The sequence below is a fragment of the Musa acuminata genome, chromosome BXJ1-6 (assembly GCF_036884655.1).
Source record: "Musa acuminata AAA Group cultivar baxijiao chromosome BXJ1-6, Cavendish_Baxijiao_AAA, whole genome shotgun sequence".
Classification (NCBI taxonomy): Eukaryota; Viridiplantae; Streptophyta; class Magnoliopsida; order Zingiberales; family Musaceae; genus Musa; species Musa acuminata.
The window spans coordinates 34,233,754-34,256,656 of NC_088332.1; the positions used below are offsets into that span (position 1 = coordinate 34,233,754).

General features: G+C 35.6%; 3 protein-coding genes across 4 annotated transcripts; 2 read left to right on the forward strand and 1 right to left on the reverse strand.

Annotated features, from left to right (window-relative positions):
• The first annotated feature begins 1,855 nt into the window (after positions 1–1,855).
• On the forward strand, positions 1,856–6,821 carry LOC103988712 (B-box zinc finger protein 23). The gene is made up of 3 exons (XM_009407328.3): positions 1,856–2,159; positions 5,646–6,053; positions 6,397–6,821. Exons 1-3 carry the CDS (start codon positions 1,938–1,940, stop codon positions 6,667–6,669), a joined length of 903 nt encoding a protein of 300 aa, XP_009405603.2. The 5' UTR covers positions 1,856–1,937; the 3' UTR covers positions 6,670–6,821.
• Positions 6,822–8,761: 1,940 nt separating this feature from the next.
• On the forward strand, positions 8,762–11,902 carry LOC103988711 (urease accessory protein F). 2 transcript variants are annotated; one of them, XM_065188189.1, is made up of 2 exons: positions 8,762–8,936; positions 11,028–11,902. In XM_065188189.1, the coding sequence occupies exon 2, from the start codon at positions 11,028–11,030 to the stop codon at positions 11,763–11,765; it is 738 nt and encodes a 245-aa protein (XP_065044261.1). In that variant the 5' UTR covers positions 8,762–8,936; the 3' UTR covers positions 11,766–11,902. The 2 variants fall into 2 exon arrangements, with proteins under 2 accessions (XP_065044261.1, XP_065044262.1); XM_065188190.1 differs by having other exon boundaries at positions 11,062–11,902.
• Positions 11,903–12,728: 826 nt separating this feature from the next.
• On the reverse strand, positions 12,729–21,876 carry LOC103988710 (uncharacterized). The gene is made up of 7 exons (XM_009407325.3): positions 21,125–21,876; positions 19,684–19,923; positions 18,791–18,880; positions 17,478–17,627; positions 15,497–15,621; positions 13,616–13,745; positions 12,729–13,468 (listed from the first exon to the last, which is right to left on the reverse strand). The coding sequence occupies exons 1-7, from the start codon at positions 21,680–21,682 to the stop codon at positions 13,343–13,345; spliced, it is 1,419 nt and encodes a 472-aa protein (XP_009405600.2). The 5' UTR covers positions 21,683–21,876; the 3' UTR covers positions 12,729–13,342.
• Between the last annotated feature and the right edge of the window lie 1,027 nt (positions 21,877–22,903).

Consider the following 22,903-nt stretch of genomic DNA (forward strand, 5'->3'; position numbering starts at 1 on the left):
TATGTAACTTTCAAAATCATTAAGGAAATCTTTATTTGATTATAAATGTATTATCGTCATATTTGAAAGCTGCAATAATATCGATCTGTAAGGAATACTAAACTCGTATTATCCTCTGTTCGTATCATTCATAAGACTATTATTAGCTATAAAATAGGGACATAGGGAGATTAAGAATAGATCTATAATCTCAATTTGTAGTGTTTCATCCCTAGGAGAGAAAGAGAGTGTAAGATGATAATTAGGAAAATCTCTTCTATCAAGATTAACTCCTAAGAAATTATATCAAAAATAGACTTTCTTTTTATTGTTCGATAACTATAATCAAAATCTAATCAAATTTATAAGAAATAAGACCTCATAATCTAATACTTACCTCCTTATCTCTATTTGACATCATAAAAAAATTATTTGGTAAGTTTTTGAGTTCTCATAAGTATTTTAAATAATTTAATGAGTATTTTAAATAATTTATTAGATATAATTTAATTAAAAAAAAGCTTTTAGAGAAACGGTACCACATCGAGATTTAATCTCATACATATCGAAATTAAACTAAAATTTAGATAAACCTATGATAAAATTTAGATAAATTTAGACTATTTATTAGTCTAAACTTAAACATGTAGAGCTAATTAGATAAAAATAAGTGAAATTCTCATGTCAACTGTTATAGTGAGGAGTCATATCCTGATAATTGATTGACATCAGGATGATGAGAGACTTATTCATAAATAGAAATAGAAAGGTTTATAGGTGCGAGGCTCACCCATCAATGAAAAAGTTGGAAGAATATATTACTATTACTATTAAATTAGATTTAGACATTCTAATTGCGACCATCAAGTTGATGACTCAATTAGTCATTCAGATCGTGACAGTTAGTGATAGCCATATATTTCTCGTTTTTGCTTTGAAATCTGATTCGCCCGGTAAGAAATCAACGAATGATGGATTGCATCACACGTAGAGGCAGCAAAGACCAGACTTCGAATTGAGATCAAGATTTAGCTACCTGTGGAGCCTTCGGTCCTCAATTCCAGATTATTATATGCATGTCTATATACTATGCACCAATGTGTTGTTCAATGACATCAAGATGTTTTTTGTTTTTTTTGTTGAAAGGAAAAGGAAAACTACATTAATTTAAGGGTTTATGACAAAAAAATTATAATTGATTTTTGCTTTTGTTTGAAAACTGTATATCTTGATTAATAAGAAAATAATAAGAATTTTGTTTTGAGCTCATGCCAGCATGGGTGACTTTATAATTAATTTTCTGTAGGTTACATTTGATTATTAATCAAGACTATAATTAATATCAATATTGATTCAAAACATCATTGGTTGATTATTAGGAAGGATATTGAGATTCTTTGACCTTAATCTTTTGTTTTAGATATTTGTTTATAAATAAATTTCTTTAATATGATATGAATAATTATTATTAATTAGTTAGGTAAAGATAAAAAAAAATATATAATAAATAAAAATTTAAGTACTTTTAAATTAATTAAGTTACAATAGATCCCCCCAAATTATTGAAACATAATATTATTTGTGGATGATTTTATTTATATATATATATTGATTTTGTTTAAAAATAGTTCATTAATTAAAAAAAACAAATATTTTTTTAAAATTACTATATTATATGACATGTATCGTTAATATTCATTATTTGTGAAATAATATTAATCAATTAGTATGTCTCGATAAATTAAGAAAATAAATATAAAGTAATTAATGGGAATGAAGAAAAAGAAGATATTATTGCTTTAAAAGCCAAAATGAAGCATTTAATGCGTCTGCTTCGCCAAATTAATATAATATAGACTCTCTTTAGTTTCGATCCATTCCTTTCGTTTCTTGTTGGAAATATCTCCCAAGAGGAGGAGGAGGAGGAGGAGGAGGATTCCTTCGGCGGAGGAAGGGAGATGAAGATACAGTGCAACGCGTGCGAGGCAGCCGAGGCGGCGGTGCTCTGCTGCGCGGACGAGGCCGCGCTCTGCTGGGCCTGCGACGAGAAGGTGCACGCCGCCAACAGGCTTGCCGGGAAGCACCAGAGGGTGCCGCTCCTCTCCGACGACGGTGGCGGCCCTGTCTCGGGGAGCAGCTCTTCCACCGCCTCTGGCGTCCCCAAGTGCGATATCTGCCAGGTGCCCCGCCTTCTGCCTCTCTCTCGCGTTCATGGGCCGCCTTGATCGTTTCTGGTACGACGAGGTGGACCTGGTCGCAATTCGGTTTGCTGCTTCTTTTGCCGTCTTCTTTCCCGATCAATCGTTCTAATCTGATTTTGTTTGAGGGCATATTCCTGTTTTATGAATGAATTGGTGTAAAGATGTGACTTTTGTGGAGCAACTTACTGTCCATGATATCATACAAGAGACAGACTTTGTGGTCTCTAATCTCTGATGGCTTCACTTATGCCGGAACTGGAGCTGAATTGGAGCTTCACTATGCTAGCAGGTATATAGTATGCCAAATGAAGTTAATGCAAGGGACTTAGGAACATAGCATGACTGAAGAAAGAATAGGGGGTTCAGAACACTGTGCATATGGACTTATTGCTTCGCAGCACATGCATCATAGTGCCTGTAAATATAAGTTTGATAGTATGGTGACAAATAGTTAAATGTAGTTATCACTTTAGTTATAAGATTGGATCACTTATGAAGTTACTTAGGGAACTGTGTCATCATCTTCACACAGTTGGTTAATCTATGCAAAAATATGAATGCTTTGATCCACTTGGTTTTTAGGAAAGTGAGCACAGAGATTACCAATATATGTATTCTAAATTTGGACGTGGACTCTATAATGTATATTAATATATTGCAGCTAAAGCAAAATTTGTTTTTCAGGAATAAACTCAGAAAACTTTGTATTAATTTTTCTCTGCTAAAGAAAGGGAATCAGAAGATTCAGAACAGCTTGAAAATATTTTAATGGTCATATAATTCATATCATGACCTGCTAATATGAAAATTCTTTGCACACAATTCTTGCAGTCAATGAATGTCTAGCAGGAGGTTAACATTCAAGCCAAACATTTGGAGGGTGGTCAAGCATCAGAAAGGGAGATGCTGTCATGACCCGGGTTTGATGAGCTAGCTGGCTTATCAACTTCATTTGGCCCAAGCCACTGACCAAAATACCTAAGCTGAAGTTGATTGTAGTTGCTCATCAAACCTTCGTAAGTCAATCTTAGGCTTTACACACTTCCAATACAGGATTAATCGGGGTGTTACAGATGCTTTTATTGTGATTACAGATCATATTCATAGTTTACCTGTTTGCTAATTTTATTGGGTTATAAGGGCTGGTTATTTCGTATAAAGTGAGGGAAATATAAACCCTCTTTCAAGATTTCAAGACTATTGTTTTTGGAAGTGATTTATATGTGAATTTTTACCACTGGAGATAGCAAAATAATTCGAAAAGGATGATTGTCTTTTAACATTTACTTGGCTAATTCTGATCTCATCCCAACTGATTAGGATCAGGATTTTCATATCCTAACCCCAACTTCATCTATAGATAACCCTTTCATTGCCAGCAGAGTAATTGTTGGAATTATGCTAGATCTTGACGACGAGGAAGAGATAAGAAATTGAATGTGGAGGAGGTGTTAATAACTGACTACATCTGCTGCTTGTTGGCCACTATTGCTGCTTGCTTTTGGTATTTCCCAGTTTCTTATGAAGAATAATGTTTCTAGTAAGACTGAAAGAAAGGGGGAGAAAAAAGAGGCAAAAAGGTTTCAGGAGTCAAAAAAGAGAGGGAGGGGGAGGGAGAGAGAGAGAAGGGGAGTTGGGTGCAAGACCTCTCCATTCATACTTTTAGTTATCTGTCAAATTTGCACCAACGGTTGGCAGGACATTACATAACAGCAGACAGTTGTTGGCCCAATTTTCATTAAAGGTGCAATTGAAGAGGTGTCACCATCTATTGGATGGTAGATGGTGACTCGTAGGATACAATGATCAGATGTATCACATGGCATGCAAAATGGAGCCATAATGAAATGTCATATTTCGTGTAAATGACATGAGATGATGGATCTATATGGAATGGTGTATGGATAATGCATCTACAGTTGAATGGCTCCTATGAATCACATGCTGAAAAGCAAAACATGGTAATTTAATTTTTGGTGGTGGCAAACTGGTAGAGTTCACATGCACTTCCGACTTAAACAATGGATTACATAGGAAGTCAGTGATCTTTTCAAAGGAAAAAATATATATTAATCAAGATGCAAAAACTAAGAGCTTGCGTTCCTAAATCAGCATATTGATAACACAGCAAAGACAATTTTTAGATTAACTTTGTGACTCATCAATCTCTATGTGGCTGACCTTTCAGAAAAGCTGTTCCCCATATGTAGTCATGGAAAATAAATTTCCAGTTTTCTCCAGTGTTTGAGCTTGATGATATGGAGCTTCTCGTGCCAAATTTCATAATTGGAAGATGTTCAGAGCTAATGGGTTAACTGGATTTGTGGGGCAATCAAACAAGCTGCAGCAAGAAGTTGGCAGCTGTTGAGGTATTTGATCACAAGGAAGGTGTATATTTGAGTTCATTCATTTTTGAAGTTCTACCCGCTTCATAAACAGCACAGCCCTAGGGATGCCTAGCAGAAGCAATGGATGAATCGATGTTGCAATAGAGTTCAATCGAGTCATCTTTCTTTTTTGTTTCTTTTTGTATATGTGGAGGTTGAGTCCAGCTTACTTTTGTCTTTTAGTTGTATGGCTAGTATTAGATTATAGGTTTAGCTCCCTTGTTATGTTAATTCTTACATGTGATTTCTAGGTATTGTTGCTTCTTGTTTAATATTTTCCTGAGTTGTCACAATACAGTCAAGAATCTAAAATTGGTCAAAGCTTTTAGAATCCTTTTAGATCTTACATCCATTGTTCTGTTGTCATTCTTATTGTTATACTTATCATTTTCCACCATCCATACAGTTCTCTCAAATTGGATACTTATACTAACACTGTCAGTCATCTTCTATCTAAGAAAGTCTGGCTTCCAATAAATATTAAAATTTCAATGGTCCTAGACCATGAACGTGTTACAAGTACCACTCAAATAATTATTTTTGTGGAGAAAGCAGTACTAGATAAATAAAGAAATGATTTAAGATACTCTTTCCTTGTTTTCTTGATAAATAAAGACATGATTTACATTGATCCTTTTCTTTGTCTTCCTTTTAGGCTGGGTGCAAAAGGTTAAGTACAACTTATACAGAATCTTGGAAACTTAAGTTCAGTGCATTGTGCTAATGTGTTTTGTTTGTTGTGTTCTTTTTTGTTTTGGTGATTATCTGAATGTATGCTTTGCTTCTATCTGGATGCGAGGGATGCTTTTGGTAGTTTGTCATGATTCATGTGTTTTTGAATTATGACTGATCAATCATCGATATCCATCTTTAAATATTGAACTTCATTATGCCAGCTAATGTTTCCACAGGATAAACATCTTTAAATGTTGGTTCTCACATGCATATTTGTTGAATTTCCTGCATTTATATATGATGTTCTTATGTGGCAATATGTATGTGTTTAATGATGTCCTTATTGGGCTTCTGTGCATATTTTTTACTTTGAACATATAGAACTAAGTCTTTGTTTTTCCAGGAAGCTTCTGGCTACTTCTTTTGTTTGGAAGACCGTGCCTTGCTTTGCAGGAAATGTGATCTTTCTATACACACAGCAAACTCTTACGTGTCTTCTCACCAAAGATTTCTACTAACAGGGGTGCGAGTAGGACTTGAGTCTGCTGAATCAGTGCCTGTTGCTAACCGGCAGTTGCATGCTGCAGGAAAAGCTGTCTTATCTCCATCTAAACAATTGCGTCTTATGTCATCCACTGAGACCAATGCAGTTTCATCCAGTCAAATAGCCAGGGTTGGAAGTTCAGTGGCAAGCATGGCCCCAGCATCAGGGTTCAGTATGTCTGGAAGTGCACCTGATTGGCCTTTTGATGAATTCTTTGGCTTCCCAGATATCAATCAAAATGGTTTTGCAGAGCATAATGCCTCTAAGGTAGGTTCTCCATCAGTTGCATTTGATGTGGATAGTGAGCTCCTGGTTTAGGGTAAACTTACATCAGAAACCACATCCTGTTATACATCATGAACCCAATCTCATATATAGCATGTGGCAGTTTGTGTTGTCTTCCTTAACGAGCATGTCCTAAACTTGATTGCAGATATGTTACGCTTGTTTCATCATTTAGGCTTACTGTTTTTGGTATATGTCAAGATGCATAATGACTCCTCATCAATGTTGCAAGAGGGGATAAAGAATGTAGCTGGATGCTCTCAATTTTTATTGTATCTTGAGACATGCATACTTCATCTACTGATGGACATTGTTTGGTCCACAGGCTGACAGTGGAAAGCTCGGAAGCCATGGATCGTCACCACCTTATCATTCTGTTGACAGCGATCTGGATGCCTATGAATGCGTGGGCCAGCATCCGGAGTACTACTGGGCGGTGCCGGAAATTCCATCCCCACCCACGGCTTCAGGGCTCGGCTGGCAAAGAAACCTGCTTCATCCTGCATCCGATGATGCTGCTTTTGTGCCTGACCTTTGTTCTTCGTCTCATCACGTGACCACATCATTTCGTTCACACCGTCATCACCGTCGATGTTAAAAATCTTGGGATGATGTGAGTTGAAAACCAGTTTGCTAATGCAAGGCTTGTTAGGAAGGATGATGTGAATTGTTTGCTCACTGCTGAATCCTTTTATCTATATTTTGAGGTACATTGCATCATCATAGATAATAAGCCATGGGTTTGTTTCAGTGTGTTGTATCAGACTACGTGGTTGCGCCATTATTTATCAACCTGCAGTTTTGATTACTGAATCAAATGGTTCAGATTCACTTAACACTTTTGATTATATGGTCGTAGTTGAAACAACAAAAGATGGAGGGAGGTTCGAGTCAATGCTAAGGTTGCATCTTTTCAGCTTGGAAGGTTAGCGTTTGAGTCACGAAAATAATTTTTATATTTAAATAAAAATTATATATTTTTTCATCTTTTTTTTTATATCTCGTATTGATATTTTTCGTATAGAAAAATAATTACATATATTGATTATTGACGGAAATCTTGTGCATTAGGTATGCTCCTTTTTAATTGGAACAATCAAATAAATTAACATAAAAGTATAAATTAACAATCAAATTCAATTGAGCATATGATAATAAAATTGGGCAATTTCATGAAAAAAAAATCATTTTTATTTTTATTTTTTTTACAAAAGATGTTCTTTCTTTCTTTTTTTTATTCTTTTTTTTTTTTTACCTTCAGTGTTTTCAGCAATATCAAGAAAATATTATAAATTATAGTAAAAACACAGTATAACTGAGATAAGAAAAAAGGAAAGAAAAAGAGGGTAGTTTGCTAGTTTTTTTAAATCAAGGGTATATTTGAAATTGGAGGGAAAAAAAGAAAAGGAAAGAAAAACAAAAGGGAGACTCGAAATTTGAAAATAGTTCATCTTCTGAGAAAGCCCTAAAAAGAAGAGCTTTTTTTTGTCCAAAAATCATTCAATAAAATTTTAGTTAAAATGGAATGAAACACTACATAAGAAATAAGATTAGCAGAGTAACTAAATATTTTGAGGACTTGCACATCTTCTTCCATCTCCCGTGGGTTTTAGCAAAATAATAATATTATTAATATTATTCAATGGAGGGTGATGTAGACATATAATACAATGTAGATTATATAATACAATGTAGACATATAATCTTTTAAGAGAGCTGCACAATCTGACAAAGCTCAACTTGTTTATCCTTTCCTCACATGATAGAGATGGGATTTGAGGAGTTGTACTTTGTGACAGACAACATGTGTGACTTGGTGTTCCCCAAACCCATTTGACTCCCTCATTTAAAGATAAAGAAAGGTTCATTAAATCTTCTATAATATATGTTCTTTTGTAATTAATCTTTGGTGGATTGATGATAATTTGACTCTTAAAATGAATTTGAATTGAAACTAATATCTTCAAAGATTGATTCAAGAACCATATAATGAATGCTAAAACCACTTATTGTTAATCATTTGATGATTGATTTAAATTTTCTACAAGGATGCCAAAAAGGAGTGATTGTGATATTTTTATTGTTTTGAGGAAAATATATATTTATATGAGTAAATTTGAAAAATTCATGTGGAATGCTCTTATTTCTAAAACTTTCTTTAGAGCACTCTTTTTTTTTTTTTAATATAAGAAGATTATTTTACTCTTATCTTTATCCAATCTATCATTGCTTTCTTTCATGGCTTGAGTTGCACCTTGATCATCTTTGCTTCTACATGCGTTTCTCTTATTTCTCTTCGTGCGTTTCTTTTATTCTTGTATTATCGTGTTTGCATCTTGTTTTGCTCTTATCATTCTTATTTATGATATGAATGACTAACAATGAAGACATAGATAATCAAGAGCCTATGCACCAAGACACATCCGATCAACAATATCTCTTCTACGACATCAATAACTTACACATGGAAGCACAAGCGATTACACATGCTAAAATTATCTAAAACAATATTTATTTTTTTTAAAAAACCTAAAAAAGATTTCAGGAATTTGCCTTATTATTAATAAAATTATCTAAAAATAATAATAATAATAATAATAATAATAATAATAATAATAATAATAATATTATTATTATTATTATTACTACCGTAGTGAGTTTTTGACCAATGGGGATGTGGGAAGGATGCCCATCTTCCTTAGTTGGGGCCGCAAGGTAACTTGCACGAAGATCAAAGCAGCCGGCCCTATTTCTTGGTTTCGTTTGGTCTCCGAGGAGGCGAGGCGGTGTTGACAGGGAAGAAGCTGTCCGATCGATTGGTGTCGACTCCTCCTGCGATCGCGCCGTAGTCGTCGATGCAAGCAGGTAATCCTCTGGAATTCTTGATATTTCCCTTCTTTTGCGCGGACCGGTTCGAATTTGTGATGGTTTAAGGCTTGTGGTATTGAATCTGGAGGGGAATACGATGGTGTTCCCGTCGCATCTCTGGATTCCGGATCGCAAGCATGGTCTGCACCGCGAGTTGTTCGCATTTGATTCATTATAACGCTTGTTGTATTATTCGTAGAGACACAATTATGCAGTTTGGATGCTGCGTTTTCTGAAGAGAAATTTTGATCACATTCTAATAATTACATCAATTGATGCGCTTGGTTTTGATTACAGTATTATTACTTCCTCTCACATTTAGTTTCCTTCTCAAAGTTCCAATCTTTGAGTCTGCTATGTGCTTCTTTGCATACTATGTATCATCTTTTCTCAGCCAATTGACATTCTGTGGCATATTTTGCTTGCAAAACGTGAATAGAAAGGCAGTATCTTTTGCTCCACACACAAAGGTTCTTTATATCAGCACTTGCTTGTGATAGAGAGACGGGGAGAGGGTGAGTGGAACTAAAACATGCACTGAGGTGCGGGCGGGCGCAGGCTTTAGAGTAAGAAGTGGATTTAGGGTTTTGATATTCGTGCACATATTGGATTTTTATAGAATTCAATCGGACTTTACGGATTTTTTGTTGTTGCAGATTTATGAAGATATTGCATCACTTAGTACTCATTTTTTATCTCCTTATTATGATTAACACCAATTTACTGCAATAGGATCTTATTATGCATGTATTGCACTTGGAATAACCTTAATTGATTCTCCTCATTTGTTACCTCAAAAGTCTCTGCTAACCCATAGAGCTTAGCAGTTTGACGTTCATGTGTTGAGAGTGAGAAGTGGATTTAGGGTTTTGACACACACTCAAGTATTGCATCACTTACTACCATAGTGCAGCAGTTTTTGTCTTGTTCCAATAAGCACCACTTTGGTGCAGTATGATATTATTGCCTATATTGTCACAAGTGATTCTCCTCTTTTGCTACCTCAAAATATATAAAACCATTTATTTTACAGTCAGTACAGCTTTGTAGATTTTTAGTTTTGTAAAGGTCTCATCAGGTTTTTGGATTGATGCTATCATGTATATGGTTACTTAGAAGTTTTCTATGATGCAATCTCAAAATCCATCATACACCACATCTTCTAAAGGTTATCGTGAACATCATAAAATCAGGCTAGAAACTTTATGCTATTTTTTTTTCTTTAAATTATTTTTCCACCTTGTTGCATTGACCATAACAGAATGGCTCAGTACATGCTACAAAGATTACATTAGAACAATATGGAGCAATTCCAATGTGGGGGAAAAAAAGGTACAATTGAACTAAAATAGAAATTTTCTATGATGCAATCTCAAAATCCATCATACACCACATCTTCTAAAGGTTATCGTGAACATCATAAAATCAGGCTAGAAACTTTATGCTATTTTTTTTCTTCTTTAAATTATTTTTCCACCTAGTTGCATTGACCATAAAAGAATGGCTCAGTACATGCTACAAAGATTACATTAGAACAATATGGAGCAATTCCAATGTGGGGGGGAAAAAGGTACAATCGAACTAAAATAGAAGTTTTCTATGATGCAATCTCAAAATCCATCATACACCACTTCTTCTAAAGGTTATCGTGAACATCATAAAACCAGGCTAGAAACTTTATGCTATTTTTTTTTCTTTAAATTATTTTTCCACCTAGTTGCATTGACCATAAAAGAATGGCTCAGTACATGCTCCAAAGATTACATTAGAACAATATGGAGCAATTCCAATGTGGGAGGAAAAAAGGTACAATTGAACTAAAATAGTGGAGCCATTTTTGAAGCTATTTTCTAGTGGTTCATTTCATAATGTTATTTATCTAGTGTCATGCGCTATCTATTACATGGTGAAGTTAACTTTTCAGAGTACATTGATATTAATATTGAATTAGAACAAAATGGAGCAATTGCAATGTGGGGAAAAAAAAGGTTACAATTGAACTTAAAATAGCAGAGCCATTTAGAAGGTATTTTTTGCAGTAGTTATTTTCATAATGTTATTTATGTAGTGTCATTTGCTATCTATTAGATGGTGAAGTTAACTTTCGATGATGGAGCTACAGATGGAATGCATGAGCAACTTGGAAGTGAGCTTCTGCAATGGAGGCAGTGGCAACTATTGGATTCGGTCCTTCCGACCGGTGGCTTTGCTCATTCTTATGGACTTGAAGCTGCCATCCAAACTACTTTTGTGACGAACCCCATAGATCTTAAGTCCTATATTGTACAAGTCTTGGAGAATACTGGCAGCCTACTTCTTCCCTTTGTATATTGTGCCTGCAAGTCTCCGGACATTGTTGCCTGGTCTAAGCTGGATAGGTTGCTCGAAGCAACCTTAACGAATGAAGTCAGTAGAAAAGCATCAGCATCTCAAGGATCAGCACTTCTAAGAGTAGCGGCATCGGTATATCTCGAGGTTCCATCTCTCAAAGAAATGAGAGACAAATTCTTGGGGTCAGGATCTGTTTATTTCCATCATGCGCCTATTTTTGGTCTCATATGTGGATTTCTTGGATTTGATAGCAGTACCACGCAGAGGATGTATATGTTCATGGCAATGAGAGATGTTATTTCTGCTGCGACGAGATTAAATTTGGTCGGGCCTCTCGGAGCATCAGTGTTACAACACCAACTCGCCTTGGTTGCTGAAGAGATGATGAAGAAGTGGATGGACCGACCTGTCGATGAAGCATGCCAGGTTGCTCCTATGCTTGATGTTGTGCAAGGTTGTCACCAATACTTATTCTCAAGACTGTTTTGCTCTTGATATCATGTTAGGGTTGCAGAACACTGCCAAGTATATATTGAATTTTTGCAGGTTTCATCAATCCACAGTAGGAATTGATTTTTGATGAACAAACAAATGTGAACTTGTAGCCAAGAAAATTATCCTTATTTGGTTTATGCTGAGAGAATTATAGCTTATGACAGCCCAAGTATATGTTGAAAGTTTTGCCGGTTTCATCAATCTACAGCCAGAAATAATCTTTGATGAACAAACAAAAGCAATGTTATAACCAAGAAAATTAGCCTATTTATTGATTTGCTAAATGGAGAGAACATATAACTAATTAGAGAGTATGTAATTAATTGGCATCAATTGCATTGTATATCATGGATTGTCTTTGGTTCATATATATATATATATATATATCCCTTGTCATGTACCACCTGTATCGACCGTAGCGTTGTATTATGATAAGATGAACATTGTTCTGTATACCAAGTCGTTTCTATATCATACCATAGTTTTCTAATTCTGGTGTGTTCTGCAGAAGCTTTGCATGTGGAGCATAATCATGTCTTTGCCTAACTGAAGTTTCATATTCTACATATGTATGCATTAGTTTAATGAAAACAGATGAAATGAATCATAACAATTATTTCTTAAGCAGATTTTCTGCAGATTAGAAATTTATGTACCTTTCAACATAAAGATAAAAGATGGATCAAGCAACCTGTCAAAAGCTGTTGGCCACTAAGAGAATTTGCCTGTGATGGCTGATAAATCTTAGTGTGGACTAGTAACAGACACTCGAAGCAACACACACTATGCAGTAATGACAATAGAATTTCTAGATTTGCAGAATAAAATTTTTTCATAATTCAAAGATGAAATTTCATAAATATTTATGCGGTCAATGAGAGATAATGCAGTGTAGGTGGAAGATTTGATACGGTTGAAGACGCAACAACAGCGAGCAAGTTTTGTAGACCTCTTCAAGTGAACTGAAGATAAACACAGTGCAGGAAATGCTTGAAATAACTAAGGATACATGCTAAATAATTGTACATGATTAATGAAACAGTGGTGATCTGGAAGATTCCAAGCACAGGTATACATTCACCTATGTAATGCCACGATGATTTTACAAATTGTATCGACTTGAGCATCGATCATGGTAGATGCCTCCTTAATTCTGCATTTACAAGCACTATAGCTGCAGTAGCATAGCACCCTGTAGTTTTACGATATTGCTACCAGTACATTAATCATGAAACAGAATACCTGACTGCGGGAAAATTAGGCTTAAACCTCATAGCAGTGGCTCGTCCGCTGGCAGTTTGCACATGATTTTCCTGTCCAAGCAATTTGGTGCATAGTGTGGCAGGAAATTAGATGTCTTCTCGAGAATTACTGATGGATCTTTGTGTATCGTCCACTGGCAGTTTGCACATGATCTTCTTGTCCAAGCAACTTGGTGGGTAGTGGGGCAGGAAATTAGATGTCTTCTCGAGAATTACTGATGGATCTGTGTATACTAGTAGGGTATCTTCACGTTGCATGTAGGTTAGAAGCTTAAAATATGTACATAATCATCTGTACAATGAACCGAGAGAGGATCAGAACTCCACTCCACTGTTCAACTGAATAGAGAAGGCAGGCCTGCAAATAGAGTCAAGGGGAGCTTCCACTCTAATGACTATCCCAGACTTCCCAGCATTGCCATTCCACTTGGATCTCCCAAGCTGTTAATTGCAAGAACAAAGGTACATACTGAGTAAAAATAATAATCAACTCCTCAACAAGTAGAGGGACCTATAAACATGCGCTATATGTAACTTCATATAAGATGCCAGCCACTTTCACAATCATAACACAAACAAATAACTTACAGCTAGAGAGGCAAAGGCAGACGAATGGGCAGTGGCAGAACAACCACAACTTAAACTAAGTTTCTCATCCATAGAATGTATGAGTTCTGCTTGCAACCCAGGATTGCTTCCACCAAAGGTAGGGCACACACTGGCATTAACAAAAGAATTGCAAATGAGTGTATAGCAAATTTTCAATGTGAATATTTAGCTAAAGTCACTAGACCACAATATTCACAAACATACAGTTAGCTGCACACTTGTGACAAAGAGATACAAAGAGACTGTACATATGGCATATAGGTATGAAAAAGAATATATGCCAGTTCGGGCATGCCAATATTTCAGACCATGCTGCTTTGACCGTGCAGTCCAATGAAAAAACCAGACACATCTTACCAGGGAATCATTCAGTGAGCAAGCATAATAGCAACAAATTTAATCCGGTGATTTATCAATCATTCTGTTAACCATTCATTTCCAAGTGGAAACAGCATATGAAATATAGAATTTGTTGTTGTAGCATGATTTTCTATTGTTCTAACCTAAACTAAAATCTGGCACAAGTCCTAGAAGTATTCAGCAATCATTCCATTAACCATTCATTTCCAAGTGATGACAGCTTATGCTTGAAAAGAGTCTGCTGTTGTAGCAGGATTTTCCATTGTTCTAACCTAAAATCTAGCACAAGCCCTAAAAGAATTTATCAATCATTCTATTAACCATTCATTTCCAAGTGGTAACAGCTTATGCATGAAAATTTGTGGTAGCACAATTTTCCACTGTTCTAGCCTAAACTAAAATCTGACAAAAGCCTTAAATGAATTCATTTCCAAGTAGTAACAGCATATATATGGAGAGGATTTACCACTGTAGCATGCTTTTCCATTGTTCTAAACTAAAATCTATAGCAACCCTAAAATAATTTCCTGCAAAAGGTCAAAAAAGACATACAATGAAATTTTACAAAATGAAACTATCCATCAGACCAAATTAGACAGAACGAGAAACAGATCCTTCATAAAAAGACAAACGAAGTCGTTATGATGCCAATATTGCTACTAAATAATTTGCAGAGGTTTCTAAGAAAACAATATGATGCTACAAAGACTCAAACAGATGAGAGGGGAGAAAAGTATAGCATACAAGAAGTTTCCTAATAAAAGATCACCATGATCTTCTGCAAGCAATAAAATTCCCTTCAGATTGGTTTGCCATATGATCTGAACAACATATAAAACAAGCACCCTTTTGTCACACATAAAACAAGACTAAAGATACCTCTTTACTGGTCCCTAAACACTAATATAATCTTCCACACTGGTGTCAATTCAGCCATGCAAGAAGTTCATTCACACTATACACCTAAAGGACGAAAACAATAAGCAGCTAGAAGAAGATGGTTAAAGATAAACACAGTCTGGAAGATCAGAACCTCGTATCTCATTCATCACTTAACACAACAAACTCCATATTGTCAAAAGAACAGAACTAACAATGGTTATAGCCACCTAAGCAAAATCAACCAATGTATAATTATACTCCATTCTTGTAAATTTAGCACATAGCCACTTGTAGCCAGCTAAGGTCAAGCTACAAGATACTCAGGCAAGTAACAAATGTATATACTCCATTCTTATAAAATTTACTACACTTCAGCACTCAAGATTACACAAATTAAACATATAACAAGTCAAGGTCATTTTACCATGTATCAAGCAACAACACTGTGTTCAAGTTGACATCAACTCCTCAAAAATCAAGAAAAAAAGACAAACTAGGATTCCATCACATTCATTATCATAATATACCAGAAAGATAAGCCAACACTCAAACATATATCACTTCCAAGTGATAATTACATGATAAAAATAGATAATAGCGGGTGCAGCTATCACCAACCTGAATTGGATGGTTGGTTGTAACATGAGGCCAGATCTCTTCCAAGCTAAAGCTTGTACGACTCCAAGTGAAAATGACTTGTCAGGCCACTGCACAACTGGAGTAATACGAGTGCCACTTTTGTTCTGCAAGAAAATAAAGACAAAATGTTATAAAGCCTAATGATAGGCAACAGTGTCAGGCTTAAGAGGCATCTTTTTTATAGATTGAAACAGGTAGTAAGCACAATGAACATCAAGAAACAAAACAGAAGCAATATGTCACGCAATATAGATACAAAAATTACCTCAAATACATAACTACGAAACATGAAAACAATCTTATGTTGCCTAACTATTGCCAATTGTTGCACAGTAATCACAAGTCCTGAATGACATTTGAAAATTAAGGTCGTAACCAAATCGTATTGGGCCATCTCAAACAATTGATTATCCAGAATCAACTGTGGTTTCAACAAGTCAAGACAAATAGCACACAGAAAACTACGCATCATGATATCATTAGTTCAACACTTATGGGTGGGTGTTATGTTGTATTGCTAATCTCATCTCTTGCCTTTCTTCTCTTCATAACAACTACACAGCAATATATACTATTTCACATATAAAGCATCTTCCATATCATCATTGTCATTTACTCTCTAAAATTTTCAATGCCCGAGGCTGAGATAAAGATTCCAGTTCCTTCCTTTTGTCGTATCTATGGAAAGGTCACTAAATAAGCTAGGGAGCTTTTAATAGTATCTAACAAAACAAGCTTACAGCATCTAATCATGCTTTGGCCCAATGACTACAAAACCTCCACTGAGGAAAATGCCACTAACCATCTTGAAAGCCATCGAATCCCTTTGTACTAACTGAAACAAAGATTTTTATAGGCCTTTCTCCACCTCTCTTTGAATGACCAGTCCAAACTAATGCACCTTGGCTATTTGGTGCATTATTTTTTAAATAATTATTTTATGCAGACATTTTTCCTTTTTAATCTTATAATTGTATTAAAATGATGAAAAACATTATGGAGAATATTTTGAAAATGGGTTTTTTTACCAAGTTGCAAGGTTTGGACTTTTGTGCTATGAAAAAAATATACAATGTAATCCACTAAATTTTATTGAGAATTCAACATAATAAAGGATGATACAAAGTTTCCACCAATGTAAGATTTGGGAGGTCTTGCATATCTGAGCAGAGGAGCTAGTTCCGTTATCTAAACAGTGATCATTTAAATAGCAAAACAGCAATCTTCCCATATAATTAAGAAAAGATAACCTTACAATTGGTAAACCTACTTCTCTATTCAATGGTGACTCAGCCACCTTTGAAAATAACAGAAGGCTTATTAATCAACTCATTGCCTGGATCTCAGTTATCTGAGATGTGGAGTATTCAGGGTCTTGATATATAAGAAATAAAAGCTATGAACTCATTGCATTTTTCTTTCCCATTGAATTTTTCTTGAAAGATTATGGAGTAGGAATATCTATTCTTTATCTTTAGTTGGTTTGTAATTATAGAATTGATTTATGAAACTGGATCTCTCATTTCTGCACTTTAAATAGTGTATCAAAATGATCCCAGATAAAAGTGTATCATACACTTCAGACAAATAACCTAGATTGCAACTCCAGGGGGTAAAGGTACTGGATCAAATTAAATTATTTAAAACAAAATTCTTACTTGGTATTGTATAGAAGCTCATTTCAGATCATATACTCTAATAGAACAACATTGGTAGGTTTTCTCCTACTCCTTGTGTCATGGGACAAATCAACTCGACTAGATTTGAAAACTTTACCATACATTAACTATAAGAATCTTATTTACTGATTCTGTGGCACACAGTAGGTGAATCAGACAAGACAAGATAACAAATTCTCCAACCATGTTTTTTATGCAGCATAATGCAATTAAGGTGAAAAAGGCATTCTTAGCGGGAAATTTACCAAGATAGCAAACAAAGTTCAAACTATTTAGGTAACCTTGCAAGAGAAGCTAAATCTTGTTTCTCCTGGATATTGACCTTGGGCTTGAAGCAACCCACCAAATAAAGGAAGAAAAGCGCTAGTGGTCAAGCCCTCACCAGCCACATAGGTGAGTTGTCCATTTGGGAACTGTAAATCCATGAATGTCTGAAAACCAAACCAATCGAAGAAATTAGACTCAAATTGCCCTACAGCTCCAACAATTTGCATCATAGACTTTCTGCTGCTGGCAAAAGCAAAACCATAAGCAAAATCTAGAAGGCATACAAACATGAAGAAAGAAGAGAATAATATGGATCATACACATAAATTCCTAGCTTAAAATATAACCTCCAATTTGTTAGTATGAGAAATTTTGGATTGACAACATACTGCTAAGTATAACATGAATCAAATAATGGTAAAAACATTATTTTGTAAAGAAAATTTATATACATATTACCTACAAACTCATAGAGATTTACACTTGAAAATCTTTTAATGGCATATGAATCCTTCACTAAGAGTCAAACTTACATGCCATTTTCAATGTGTAAAATACAACTTTTGAATGATATACATGTATCTTGTGAGGTCATGTGCATTATCACAAACTTCTGAAAACATATGCTTCGGAGTCGTAGCAGAAACATACTTATTTTTTATAAGACCAATTGACAGTGTTTAAAATATCTAATAACAGTTAGTACTCAAGATAAATGGTAAGATGGTGCATAAGTTCACCTGATTTTCATACATGAAAGGTTAATTGCAGTGGATGCCACAACAACAAAAAATTCATGTTGTCTGATATCTTGTATACACATAAGAATCATGTCAGATATATATCCTGTAAGAATTGTGGGTTGTCTATCCTGTGAGAATTATGTCAGACATATATCCATGTGTCGAAAATGAACCTAAATCAAACACTTTTATAACTCTTTGAGCATAAACTTTAACTATCATTTGAGATATCTGAACTTATTTTTATCATAAGGCTTCCTAGATCATATTTCTTAAAGCTTCCATTCCAATCATGTCGATATAAATTACCATACATCATCTAATAGAACTATGTCTCTTCTGTCTCTTCCAATTTATCTCGTTGTTGTTACATTGGACTCACAAAAGAACATCCATGTCCTATTCTCATATCTGTGTCCAAATTCCATTATTTAAGCTTCTACAGCCATTCATTTGCAAAAGAAATCATGTAAAGATGGTTAAGAAAATAGGCAAAGCAGGAAAACAATTTAAAAAATTAGTAGAAACATTAGGAGAGGCTAAAATCTTCAAAAATAAATCACACAAAAAACTTCTGAACTTACACAAGCAAATGGGTTGAGACAGATCATTGACATCAACAGCCATCGTCTATGCTTTGACCATAAAGCTGGACACAGGGAATGCATTCCATTCTGCAAAAAATTTGCAAAATATCTATAAATGACAAAGAAAAAAAACTATTTTCATGGATATATGTACCCTCAAAAGCATCATCATTGTTAACCCGACATACCTACAGGGAGATTGTGTCTAACAGGAAATTTGAGCCACATGAAAACAATAAATAGCAATTGTAGTAGACTCAATTACACAAATTTGGACATGCATATATAAACTGAAAAGATTAAAGGAAATAAAAAAATCAATGAACAGGATTAAGCTGCAAAAATATAATAATTTGACAAAGGCTCATTGCAGTAAATCAAATTTTACAAAATTATGATCAGTCAGTAGTTTTTTGACTCTCTAAATCAGAACAGCAAGTGGAGGTGATCGTAAACAATATAAAGAAGAAAAACAATTTGCGGAATTTTTAGTAAAGCCCATATGCTGAGGACAATCTAGGCAGGGCATGACCAATAGTGTTCAATCAAGGGATCAAACCTAAGCATCCGACAAGGGCAACAAATGCCCTTATATTAATGGGCTAATCAGCAATTAACCAGTTATAACCAAGTAGAACAAGGTTAAAAAGGAACAAAATGGTGTGTTTATACAACATTACATACAGGACACTTCAAGCAATATTTGATCTGTCTCAATCAAGATGAATATTACATTCCTGAAATGACAATTGGTGGATACAGAATTGGTTGTACTACAACAAATTATATCAGATATGCAACTGAAGAGAAAGATGTTCATAAAAAGATAGACCAAGCATAAATAACTGCTAAGCAAGCTGCTACAACTGAGATCAAAAGGAGTCTCTCACCTTCCGGTCATAACCATACCAAAGCAAGTGTTGCTTTGATAAATGAACAGGCAAAAGAAGTGTCGTATCCCGAACAAATAGCACAGGTCCAAGCTGGATAAGAAAAAGTGGTGAACTCTCATTCCTTGAAGTGGAGCCACCATGTGATGCCTCTGCTCTCCATAGGTCTCCACGTGCAACCAATGAACTTTCGATGTCATTGGTCCTACTATCATATGTTGTTGTAATATTAATGATGCCCTGAAATATGTGTTACATATCAATATTAGCTTCTAATAAATGCACTATGCATGGCATAACAAACAAAAACTACTTTCAGCTCTCATGGTAGGACTAAAAACTGCTGAACCTTGAAAGCATATAAAAAATCAGACTTGACTTAATAGACAAAAATAATTGCTACAATACCGAGTAAAAGAAAAAGGAAAAAAATACAATTAAAGAATCAAACGTTATATGCAATTCAATGTTGGTGGCACAGACACCCTCACAAGGAAACTGAACGGTGATGCATTCACCCGGTTAAGAGAGACCAATGCAAGAACCATGGTGGTGTCAGAAACAATTTGCAAAAGATATTGAATAGGAAACTAGAAATATCTGGTTCCTTCATTAGCTTCATATTTAATGCATACCAAAAAGCAAAAGCATGATACTGCAAGACAGTCAAATACTTCCTACATAATAATTACTTACTAGGTATTGACATGACTAAAAAAGGAGTTGCCATCAGCCTAAGATGCACGGATGTTATGGTAAGTAAGTTACTATCTACTAATTAATTCAAGCACTAACTTAACTCATCTTGAATGGTTGGTTAGCTAAGGTAAACACCATAGGAACGAGGTAAACCAAATCTCAAAATAATTAAGTCATGACTGCTCTTTTAAGCATCTCCACGTGTTATATGCAGCAAACAAATCAAAATATAATAAAACTGGAATTATAGCTTCATCAGAGTAGCATGTATATTATGGCCATGATTATATTAATCAAAATTAGGGTAGATTTGGAAATCTTAGCAGGTGCCTAGGCGCTGCGCAAGCACCCATTGACATGCCTGGTCAAACTAATATGTATTTTATGAAGATGAACCAACCAAAGCATGTAGCAGTAATGTAATGATTTCAGAGTGCTTTTTCTTTGTGCATACAAGGCGAAACAGAACATGTAATGACCTTGTAATAATTTACATGTATTGAAAAAAGTCATCCCTAAACCATGATTTTGATAAATGCTCTTTAAAATCCTTTAAGCCTTTGTCAATGGACTAACTGATAGATGATTCTTTCTTTCCTAAATCTATGTTTCTTGCTTAATAGTTACACAATCTCCATCATTTAATTCACCCAACGGTCAATCCTCATATTAAACAATCAATTAATACAAAAAAATGACATAAATAAGTTGTGATGGAAAGAAAAGGTGTAAGAAGCCCCACCTGAGGCTTACCAAACCGTCTTGGTGATCTCAAATCAAGCTCAAATCCTTCCTCATCTTCCAACCCGTCCAAGCCTCCCACCGCTGCCACCGGCTCCAAGAAACTCCGACCACCGAACTGATCCGCAATCAAACCATGCTCTTCCGAGCCGCCAGCATGGCCACTACCCCCGCGAATCTCCACAGCCTCGTCCCACTTCCTACTGCCGTCGAGATCCACCCCGAGCCGGGCCGCGAGCCTCTCATCCTCTTCTTCGTGCCAGAACGGCACGGGAAGCTGCCGGAAGAACTGCTGCACCACGCCGTTGATGCAAGCGCCCAGCTCGGCGCCAGCCTGGCCGAGGCGGTTTCCGATGCCGAGGATGGCGGAGACGCCGTCGGCGGCAGCGGAGGCCGGGAGGATGGGGTCGATCTTGTGTGGCGCGGGCCAGGGGAAGGGGGGAGGGGCTATGTGGGACTGGAGGAGGCCGTTAAAGCCCTGAGCGAGTCGATCCGCTAGGTCGAGGCCGTGGCGCTGCACCTCCTCCCACGCCTCGAAGGATCTCTCCACGGACATCATCGGCTACGGCTTCCAAATCCTCCTCTTCTTCTTCTTCTTCTTCGAAGATCCGATCGATCGATCGATCGCGTGAAAGGGGGCTTAGGGTTCGGAATGGGGCGATCGCGGAGCGCAGGCGATAAGGATCGATGAATGGAGTGGGAAGAGAGAGAACGAACGGCGGGTGATGGGATACGACAGACCTCAAGTAGTGGACTGGGAGCGGTGACGGCAACGAAGAAACCGCGTGTTGTTTGTGACCCTGTGGTTTTGCTCCCCCACGACCCGATCAGAAGCAACGCGACCATCTTCATTGAGCCCAATCTGATCGAGTTCGATCCAATTCGACAATAAAAAGAATATATATATATATATATATATATATATATATATATATATATATATATATATATACATATATTCATATTTCGATGATCAGAAAGTATATACCTGATCCTTTTCATATGATTAAGTATGAGCTGATGGAGATCGATAAATATTTATCTTATATGGAAGAGCTCATTCAGATTGTTGATAAGAAGGAAAAGATCCTAAGAAATCGGGTTATCTCTTTGGTTAAAATAATTTGGAGATATCATTCTAGAGAGAAAACAACCTGGGAGCTAGAGGAGGAAATAAAAAAGATTTATCCTCATCTTTTCATCGATAGAGGTATGATAAATTTAGTGGACTAAAATTTTCTTTTAAGGGAGGAGAGTGTAACATCTCTCATTTTTTAACTTTCGTATAAATTTCTAGTTGTAGTGTAAGAATCTATTTTAAATTTGATTAAAGAGATATAGTATAAATTTGAGAACTTATTCATAAGATTTGATGATCTATTCAAAGAAAAAAAAATCTAAGGACCTATATGTAAACCTTGAGGACCTAAGCATAAATATAATAATGCAAGGATTAAATTGTAAAATATACAAAATTCTGAAAGACAAGTATTCTAATCCCATCCTATAGAAATATTAGTCTCTATTCTCATATCAATTCTGAATAATCTGAAAGATTTCTGCTTAGAACCTGATATTTCTCTTGTTAGACACAAAACCATGAATTTAAAATTTTTCGATAAACTGACCCCTATAGACTGTTTCAGCCATAATTTTTAGCACCAAACGTGGATTTAGGTAGAACCTTATTCATTTAAAATTAGACTCTTATACCTTTCTTTTGACACTGATATTGAAAATTGTGGACACCGAATACTGGGATCGAAATTTCTGACTTTTT

What these genes read in the sequence shown, in the direction of transcription:
- LOC103988712 (XM_009407328.3), top strand. Translation starts at nt 1,938, where the DNA reads ATGAAGATACAGTGCAACGCGTGCGAGGCAGCCGAGGCGGCGGTGCTC. An exon ending in CCAAGTGCGATATCTGCCAG is followed by an intron (nt 2,160 to 5,645) that starts GTGCCCCGCCTT and finishes TTGTTTTTCCAG; the next exon opens with GAAGCTTCTGGCTACTTCTT. An exon ending in CAGAGCATAATGCCTCTAAG is followed by an intron (nt 6,054 to 6,396) that starts GTAGGTTCTCCA and finishes TTTGGTCCACAG; the next exon opens with GCTGACAGTGGAAAGCTCGG.
- LOC103988711 (XM_065188189.1), top strand. Translation starts at nt 11,028, where the DNA reads ATGGTGAAGTTAACTTTCGATGATGGAGCTACAGATGGAATGCATGAG.
- LOC103988710 (XM_009407325.3), bottom strand. Translation starts at nt 21,682, where the DNA reads ATGATGTCCGTGGAGAGATCCTTCGAGGCGTGGGAGGAGGTGCAGCGC. An exon ending in GGTATGGTTATGACCGGAAG is followed by an intron (nt 18,881 to 19,683) that starts GTGAGAGACTCC and finishes AATTTTTTGCAG; the next exon opens with AATGGAATGCATTCCCTGTG. An exon ending in CAACCAACCATCCAATTCAG is followed by an intron (nt 13,746 to 15,496) that starts GTTGGTGATAGC and finishes TGTTAATGCCAG; the next exon opens with TGTGTGCCCTACCTTTGGTG.